At 58.8% G+C, this 9193-nt stretch overlaps 3 protein-coding genes across 3 annotated transcripts; 2 read left to right on the top strand and 1 right to left on the bottom strand.

Moving 5' to 3' along the window:
* The first annotated feature begins 290 nt into the window (after positions 1-290).
* On the top strand, positions 291-2514 carry SDRG_13260 (hypothetical protein). The gene has a single exon (XM_008619336.1). It carries the CDS (start codon positions 327-329, stop codon positions 2382-2384), a length of 2058 nt encoding a protein of 685 aa, XP_008617558.1. The 5' UTR covers positions 291-326; the 3' UTR covers positions 2385-2514.
* Positions 2515-3126: 612 nt separating this feature from the next.
* On the top strand, positions 3127-4482 carry SDRG_13259 (hypothetical protein). Its single transcript, XM_008619335.1, has one exon. The coding sequence runs from the start codon at positions 3150-3152 to the stop codon at positions 4383-4385; it is 1236 nt and encodes a 411-aa protein (XP_008617557.1). The 5' UTR covers positions 3127-3149; the 3' UTR covers positions 4386-4482.
* An 84-nt stretch (positions 4483-4566) lies between these two features.
* SDRG_13258 (hypothetical protein) lies at positions 4567-5356 on the bottom strand. Its single transcript, XM_008619334.1, has one exon. The coding sequence runs from the start codon at positions 5284-5286 to the stop codon at positions 4672-4674; it is 615 nt and encodes a 204-aa protein (XP_008617556.1). The 5' UTR covers positions 5287-5356; the 3' UTR covers positions 4567-4671.
* Between the last annotated feature and the right edge of the window lie 3837 nt (positions 5357-9193).

The following is a 9193-nucleotide window of genomic DNA, read 5'->3' as shown; positions in this document are numbered from 1 at the left end:
TTGAAATGGTTGGCCGAAGGCACGACGGGCAACGACGTCGCTTTCTCAATGTACCTGGATTCGTAAAAAAGGCCGACAAGATCGCGTCCTTACACATCATGGAGTGTTTTCATTGGTTGACGTTAAACCAACGCACAAGGTTGTTTAAACCAGTTGACGTCCGAGTGAAGGACATTCATTGGACGACGTGAAATGCAAGGATTCTCGTTTCGGTTTCACTCGCCTGAAGAGCCATCTTGGCCATTTTGAACGAGAAGCGGAGCTCATCTTGAAACTAAAAACGATTTTGCTGCCTCTTGCCGTAAGGGCAGTAGTGTGTTCCATCGATGCGTCTCAAAGCTCATCTCGTCTCGCTGGTCGAGTTGCTCTTCGTCGGGGTTCTTAGCGCTGCTGCGCCAGCCATGACCACCAACGTGTGTGCGTCTCCTGCGTTTGCTGCGGCCCCCGTCATTGCAATGGGCCGTACGCCAGCATCCATCAAGGTACTTGTTCAAGACGAGTATGTCTGCTTCCAGTTCAACATCTCGGACGACACGGTGCAGTGGGGGTCGCTTGCCATTGCGTCGACGCCCAAAATGGTCGGCGACACACCGTACAACGTTGTGATTTTGGATGTCGCGGCACCTCCTGCGTTGCTCTACACCATGAAGGGCTATGGCCGTCGCGAAACCACCGTCAACTCGGACCAATCGCCAATCAACGTGACGCAGTCGACGCACATCAACGGTGTGCTCTCGTTTACGTTTCAGCGGCGACTTGCAGCCGTTGTCGACTCGGACGTGGCCATTGACCCGAGCGGCGTCACGACGTTGACGTGGTCGTACGACACCAAGTCATTCCCATCCGACCACAAGGCCAGCGGTGCGCTTCAGCTGACGCTCAACGCGGCGCACAATGTCAATGCACCGCTCAACACACTCTACACGGCGGTCATTGCAGCTGGTGTCTTTGGCGTCATGTTGGCGCTTGGTATTGTCGCCACGTACTTGGGTCGTTTCCGCCTCATCAACTACACAACGTTGTGCGCTCCGCCCAAATCCGACAAAGGTCTTGCGCCACTGGTGCAGATTCTCGCCGACCTCAAGATCGGAGAAGGCATTATCGTGCTGCTCTTTCTCGGTGCGCTCGTCGGTGCCAGTCTCTATCTCCAGACGCCAACGCCGATTCTCAACTACGCTCGCTTTGCGTTCATCTCGGGCCACCTCTCGTTACTGAGCCTGATGTTTTCGCTCATTCCAATTGCGCGCGGACCGCACTGGCAACATTTATTTGGCTCGTCCCATGACCGTGTACTGAAATTCCATCGTGCGAGCTCGTGGCTGTTTGTGCTCTTTGGCCTCGTGCACCTGGTGCTGTACATTCCAGCGACGAGTCCCGTTAGCACTCAAGTGTATGGGCTGTCCGCCGTGCGGCCCATCGCTGGCGCATTTGCCCTGGTAGCAGGCCTCTCGCTCGTCGTGGCGAGCTGGTTTCGGCGCAAGCACTATGCGCGCTTTTACATGCACCACCGCATCGCGTCGGTCTTCGCCTTCATTTTTGTCGTCTTGCACAGCACTGTGATTGCGTACGCGATGATTGTACCCCTCGCGCTCTACGTGCTCTCGGGCGTCTTTCGTGTTCGCGCTTTCTGCCAAACCTTTGATGCTGCCGTTCAACTAGCGGGCCCCAAGACCGTGACACTGACGCTGCCATCGACACCGTTGACGAAGAAATGGGTGGCGACCATGAACCCATCGTCATTCTACTACCTGCAAGTTCCGAGTGTCTCGGGCGTTGAGTGGCATCCGTTCACGGCCGTCGTCACGCCGGACGGTACCTCGATCGGGTTTTGCATCAAGGCCATGACGACCGAACGGTTTGCAGACAAGTTGGTCGCAGACGTCGTCGTTCGCACGGGTACGGGTCGAGCGACGCTGCCGATTGTGCTCGGGGGACCGTACGGCACCGTGTCGGTGCACCTCCCATCGTACCAAGTCGTCGTTCTCGTTGCCGGCGGCGTCGGCATTACACCGATGCTGAGCACGATTAACCAGCTTCGGCACAAACAGGGCAAACCTGGGGCTGTCTTTCACTTGTACTGGGTGGTGCGCGACGCGAACGATCTGCTCATGGCCGAGACACTCATGTACCCGCTGCCCGAGTCGCTCGTCTATCGCTTTTATGTGACGACGGCGTCGACTGAAGGCAGCGTGCATTCTGCGTCGATGGTGCACCAACCGTACAACGCCCGCCGCCCCAAGTGGGACGAACTGATCAACAGAACGATCTTTGTCGGCAAGTCGGTGTGCGTTTTGGCGTGCGGGCCCGATCCGCTCACGCGCGAAGTGCAATCCGTCGCGCGGAAGTATGGCTTTGACTTTCACAAGGAAGAGTTTGCGTGGTAGCTGAAAACGTGACAACCTCGAGCTTGGTAGTTGTATCATTCGGACGGAGCGCCTCGCATCCGCGCATGAAATGGGTGGGATATACATGCTAAGCAAAAGAATTCTAGTACTCATTTTCGCCCCGTGGCTATAACGCTAGTGCGTGGGGAGAAGAGAGAGCTTCGTGCTGGAATGCCGCCCAAGGGACGGACTGTGGGTAGGTTCAAATGCGTAGCTAAGATGAGCGTGCTGATTCGGGCAACGGCTCAAGATTGTGCACTTGTTGGCCGTGCTCAAAACACAGCTTGACGGGTGCCGCGAGAAACTGCTCCATCCACGCGCGTCGAACGTACGAGCGCGCATTCGCATTTGACCTTTTCTCGCTTATTAGAAACGCTGCCGAGATTTTTACAAATGAATGATCGTGTGGGTTCATCCGAAGGTCAGGGACGAGCCTTCGGATGAGCCCACGCACGAACCGAGTGAAGACCCGACGTCGAGTCCGTCGGATGGCAACGTGCGGTGGTCTGAACTAAGGGCTCGACGACGTGCGAGGCAGCCACTGCGTCAAGTTTAATCCGTTCTACTACCAGTGCCGCCTCGACAGCGAGTTTGTCGAGGGCCAAGTACGCGTGCGGATGATATTCGGATTCGATGACCTCAAGACAGTTCACGACAGGCTGCCGACACTATGTTCCGCCACGCCATATCTTATGTTTTGTATGGTATACAAAAACCAAGACCCCGCGATCGGATTGTAGCAACCGACATTCTTCGCATTTGCAAATGGCGAGCGTCGTGCTGACGTTGCCGCCTCTGGCCGCGGTCATCTTTGGCTACCAATTTGGCGTCTACGAAGACGTCCGATATCGCTTTCTTGAGGCAAATGTCTTTACCAAGGACACGTTGGTGACAGCAGATCGCTGGCTCCAGAACAGGTATGTCTTTCCGCCCACCTTTCGGCCGCTGCGGAGCGACGACGACGCTCTGATCACGAGCATACCTGGCTTTAAGCTCGGCTTGGCGCGCGACGGTTCATATGACGCTCGGTTCCCGCTGCACTTGGCCATCTACGAAGGCGACATCGATGCTGTGCGGCGGATTCTGGCCTGCCGCCCGGACCTTGCGTTCGCCGAAGCCATCGAGACAGCGTTTCTGTACAACCGCCTCGCAATCGCGTCGTATCTCATGGACCAGCGGCGCTACCTTCCACAGCTCTGTCAACGCTTCGAGCCGCTGAGAGGGGATGCAGCGTACGAGCCATGTCTTCTCGGCCGGAGGCTGCCGTGGTCGTGCATTCCGCATGCGGACGTCCGCCTTGTCCAGCTACTGCGAACGTACACGACGATCGGGTGGAAGCCACGCGTTCTAAAGCGCGCGGTGGCTGCTGGGAAGAGCGTGCTGGCCGATTACCTCTGCACGCACGTGCCCGAGACGTACTACCCTGGGTTCGTCGACGACGTGGCTGCGGCGGGACTGCTCCCGCTACTGCAGACGCTCCCTGCCCGCGGCTTTGCGTACTCGAGCAACACGATCACGCGCGCTGCAGCAGACGGTCGTCTCGACGTTATCCAATTCCTTGTAGAGCTCGGCGTCGCTGCGACCTCGCACGCGCTCACACGGGCCGCCGCCAACGGCCACGTCCGCGTTGCCGCCTACTTGCTCGACGTCCTCGCGTCCAGCGATGCCGACGTCGATGCCGCCTTTGCTGCTGCGATACAGCGTACACACTTTGACGTGGCAGCGACGCTCGTCCATCGAGCGACCGTGCAACCAAATGTTGTTCTCGCTGCGCTACAAGAGCGCAACATCAACGGCGCGCGCTGGCTACTCGCGCACGGGTTTCCCTTGGAAGCGGCGGCCATCGATGCGTCTCTACTTGGCGCCAACGCGTACTACCCGATGCCGCTTCTCTTGCTCTTGCACGAGTGTGGCATTGCGCTCCGCGCCGAGTGGATGCCCAGTCAGGCGGCGTACACCGCTGCAATCGCGTGCTTGGAGGCACATTGCCGTCGACCCTAATCCCTAATCCATCATCTAGCGTAACGCCTACACAACTAGATCGGAATGCACAAGACATATCTTCTCAGTGTAAGGCGTCATCGAGGTACGAGAGCACGCCACGTCACGACGATAGGACCCCAGCCAGGGTCCAAGAATAGGGTCATTCAAAAAGCTTCGCTCATCGACACCGTCTGTATGCGAACGCTTAAGGTGGTTGGCAAACGCAGACTACTGGAACGCGCTACGAGACTTAGTGTTTTGATTAAACGCTGCTCGGACACACTCTGGGACCCATTAGACCACATTATTGAACTATACACGGGGCTGCAAAACCAAACTGGGCGCCCGAGATCTCATGGGACGTCGTCTCACGGCACCGGTCGCGTCTCTCCTCGAGAAGCGCCACAACATCGAGATGCTTGTTGCGCCGCGCGGCCGCGAGGCCCTTTTGCGTACAGCGCTGGTATGTGTTGGCATGCAAAAATTCCAGGATGGCCACGTCGCCGTTGGCCGCCGCTGCGTCCAAGGCAGCGTTGGAGCAGCTCCCGAGCCGTCGCGCGTGGAGCTCCTTTAGGAGCGGTAGACTGCGCGCTCTCGCGGCGTAGTCCATCGTGTAGGTGTACTTTTGCTTGACGCGTGGCAGCTTGAGCGTCGTGGCGTCGGAAAATGTGGCGAGAAGGGCAAGAGCCGTCGTGACATCGCGGTGTTGGACGAGCTTGGACAAAACAAAGCCGTGGAAGCGCGCGGGTGTTGCGATGAGATGCGTCACTTCAGGGTGGGCCTTCTGGGAGACGTGGCCGAGGTGGCGGCGGTAGCGTTGGCAGGCCAGGCCGACCGCCATCGGCACGCCCTGCTGGTAGCTTAGGACCGTGCGCAGGAGGTCGGCCTGGGTCAAGACGGTGACACTTGGAGCGCTCATGTTAGCGAGAATGTGTTGACGTACAGAAACCGAGTACGCAGTAGTGGCTCTGGCACCGCCATTGTTCACGGCAGAGCACCTGCATATCCTTTCTGCTCTCGTCGCGTGTCATCGCATTTCACTTGCTTTCAGTATTCGATCTAGACAGGCGGACGCCACGACGAGCCAACCCGATGCGTCCATGGAGATTTGTTTTATTCACATACTAATACGTAGATATTAAAATACATGCATATGAAAATATACAACCAATCACGTACAGCGACGACCGCATGCCAAGGCCATGCCGCATTCTCCATCAACAACAAACGCACTTGAAGGTCGACTAAGGTATGTACTGTTATATTCCCTTGGTACTACACGTACAGAAAATGAAGAATTTAGTGTACACAGGCGTGGCCCGCAGCGCCAGCGCTAGCAACGTGAGAAGCGCACCGCTGGATTGCCGCTGGATGGTACGATGATACCGAGAAGGTACAACTGGGAGGGCGCTTCGTCGCAGCCGCTGCCGCCGGCGAGGCGAAGGCAGCGCGTGCTATCAAACATCGACGCCATCGTGCCCGTCACGGACGTGGCCAAAATAACAAAAAGGGCAAAGTAAATGACACTGGCCACTCGCGGGTAGCTGCCACCACGTGCCTTGAGGTCGGCGACCTCGGCCTTCTGGCTCGGCAAGTGAAAGACGCAGAGGCAGCCGAGACCCGTCGCAGCGTACGAAATCTCTCACGTGTACGCGACGTGGTTCCGCGTCTCGGGCGCATCGAGCGCATACGCTCTCTCCCAACGTCAAAGTGGGCATCGAGGACGTTGGTGAGCAGCGGGCCAACGACAAAGTTGATGCCCAACGGCAGCTGCGTCGTGAGCAGGACGCCAAGGAAGAACCACTGACTGCAGAGCACAGAGCACGTCGTAGATGGTACTAAGAGAGGTCGTAGATGCTTGCAGAGGGTTGACCAGGCGAGGCAAAGACAGCACACAGACGTTGCAGCGCAAATAGCGTGCGGGCAGGTGGAAAGCCCGAGTGTACGAATCTGAAGTGAGGCCCGAGGGCTTTCCCAGTCGTCACTTGAAAACCACCTTCCCTTGTATACATTACATTTATCAAGATACAACCAGTCGTTGAAGATTCGACCTGCCCCGGTGTACCGGTGCAGTCTCATACCTCCCCGTCTTCAACGGCGGGCTCTTCTTCGACCTAGTTGCCCGTCTTGTTCGCGTGCTTCTTGGCCCCGTAGCGACGTCTCGCTATAGCCGCACGTCGTTGCCCACGTCGTAACGTGTCAACCTTGGCACCGTCCTTCCGCCGTAGCGAAGTCGGCCCATGCACAACCCGACGATCTGGGATCGTTGTTGTGGCCGCCAGCCCCTTGGCTGCGGCGCGCGCCTTCTTGCGACCCTTGGTCGCCTGCGCGTCTTCATCATCATCATCTTCATCGTCGACTACGTCGTCATCACCTTCAAGGCAGTCGACATCGTCTTCGGCATCTTCTTCACCGTAGAGGGCATCGAGCTCGTAGCTCGGCTCGGGCTCGAAGTGGACTTCGTGATCTGGCACAACGCGCTTGGTCATCGCACTCGAGGAGCCCTTCTTCGCTTGCGCGTCGGCCAACGCCTCCTTGACGTTGACAATGCCGATGGCGCTGCGGAACTCGAGGAACTTGGGAATGGTCACGGCCTTCGTGAAGAGGTCGGCTTGGTTCTGCGCACTTGGAACCGCGCGAATCGACAGGCCGTTCTTCTCCACGTACTCGCGACACACCAAGTGGCGCACCATGATGTGCTTGGAGCGCTTGTGCGAGCCTGGACGTTGACACAGCGAAATGGCGCCGTGGTTGTCCATGAGCATCGTCGAGTTCGTGTGCTGTAGCGAGCACTCCTCGAGGAGCTGCTCGAGCCACATGACGTCGCGCGCAGCCGTACTGGCCGCGATCGTCTCGGAATGGCACGAACTTGTCCCGACGATGTCCTGCTTGGAGCTCTTGGCCGAGATCGTCTGGCCGTTGAGCTTCGTGACGTAGCCCGTGATCGACTTGTAGTCCTTGGTGTCGTTGGCCCAGTCGGAGTCGGCCCACGACTCGATCGAGAGGCCGTCGTACGTCATCGCTTCCTCAATGTTGTGCACGAGCCCGAAGTCGAGCGTACCGACGAGGTACCGGACCACGCGTAGGGCCATGGCCCAGTGCTCGGACGTGTAGCAGTTGAGGTACTTGGACAGCGTGCGCACCGCGTTGCCGAGCTCGAGGCGAGAGCCCGTGACGAGGTACTGCAAGGCACCAACGAGGTTGCGGTACGGGTACGCCGCCTTGTCGAGCTTCGTCTGCGGCAAAGACCGCATGTCGCAGGACTTCTCGGCACCAGGCGTCTGCGGCACCATCGACGGGTTCATGTTGATGTTGCCAAACTTGGCGATGATCTCTTGCGTAAACCGACGCTGCGAGAACGCCAGACGCTTGCCGGGAATGTAGTCGATCTCGACACCGAGGAGGTAGCGGACGTCGCCGAGCTGCGTCATCTTGAACTTGGCGAGGAGCGCCTTGATCACCGGCTCCGTGTACTTGTCGTCGCCGAGGATGAGCAGGTCGTCGACGTACACCGTTACGAAAACGACATCGCGGTAGCCATTTCCTCCCACAGTTTTCGTGTAGAGGCCGCGATCCTTCTCGTTGCGCTTGAAGCCGAGGCTCACGAGGAACTCGTGCAACATCGAGTTCCACTCGTGAGGCGCTTGACGCAGGCCGTAGATCGTCTTGATGAGCAGGCACACCAAGCGTTGGACGTCCTTGGCGAAGCCTTCCGGCTGCTCCATGTAGACGAGTTGACCCTTCTTGAGCGCAGCGTTGAGAAACGCCGTGACAAAGTCGTACTGGCGCAGCTTCCAGCCACGCAAAGCCGCGTAGAGCAGGATGGCGCGCAAGGTCTCGAAGCGGATGACCGGCGCGTACGTCTCGTCGTAGTCGAGGCCAAAGATCTGCTCGAAGCCCTTGATCACGAGACGGCCCTTGTAGCGCAGGTTGCCGTCGCGATCGACCTTGAGCTTGAATTGCCAGCGACAGTTGAGCACCTTGCGTCCCACTGGACGCGACACGAGGCGCCACGTACGGTTGGTCATGTGCGACTTGTACTCTTCGAGCATCGCCTTACGCCACTTGTCGGCCTCGGGCGACGCGAGAGCTTGCTTGTGCGACTGCGGCACGTCAAACTCCTTCTCGCCGTCGTCCGTAAGAAGCACGAACCGGGCTGGAGCACGACGCGCCTCTTCCGAGCGCTGCGGGCGCGTGTTCTTGCGCGGGCGCTTGGCCGGCGCCACGGGGAACGTGAGCTTGGGACGCTTGCTGCCGCGACGACGGCGCTTGCGTCCTCCCACAGCTTCTTGAGCGGATGCGTCCTCGGCGCCTGCAGCGTCGACCGCGGGAGCGTCGTCGCCTCCCACAGCATCGGACGCAGGTTCGTCCTCCCCGTCTTCCGTGTACACGATACGACGTCGGTCACCAGACGCCACCGTAGCAGCGCGGGCGTCGTCCAGCGACGGACTCGCGTCGACCGTCGTGTCGTCGCCGCGCGAGTTGTTCGGCGCAGCGGCCGGTCGAGTCGAGTCGACCAACGGCACGTACGTCTCCGGCATCTCCATGACCGGCAGCGTGCAAAACGGGACCAAGGACGAGATGCCACCAACACCGGGGTTGGCGGCGCGTTGTAGGACCTTCTTGACGTATGCGCCTTCGACCGTCTGGTCCTCGTAGACGCACACGTTGTCGTAGCGCACCTTCTCGAGCTTGCCGGTCCGAAGGTTGAGGAGCCGGTAGCCGCGATGTTCTTGATCGTAGCCGAGGAAGATGCACAATTGCGCGCGCTGCGCAATCTTCGAGGCACGACGGTGCGGCCCAAGGAACATGGTCATGACGCACCC

The sequence above is a fragment of the Saprolegnia diclina genome, assembly GCF_000281045.1.
Source record: "Saprolegnia diclina VS20 unplaced genomic scaffold supercont1.58, whole genome shotgun sequence".
Taxonomy (NCBI): Eukaryota; Oomycota; class Saprolegniomycetes; order Saprolegniales; family Saprolegniaceae; genus Saprolegnia; species Saprolegnia diclina.
The sequence above is the reverse complement of the archived record's forward strand: the minus strand, read 5'-3'. Positions and strand labels throughout refer to the sequence as shown.

What these genes read in the sequence shown, in the direction of transcription:
- SDRG_13259 (XM_008619335.1), top strand. Translation starts at nt 3,150, where the DNA reads ATGGCGAGCGTCGTGCTGACGTTGCCGCCTCTGGCCGCGGTCATCTTT.
- SDRG_13258 (XM_008619334.1), bottom strand. Translation starts at nt 5,286, where the DNA reads ATGAGCGCTCCAAGTGTCACCGTCTTGACCCAGGCCGACCTCCTGCGC.
- SDRG_13260 (XM_008619336.1), top strand. Translation starts at nt 327, where the DNA reads ATGCGTCTCAAAGCTCATCTCGTCTCGCTGGTCGAGTTGCTCTTCGTC.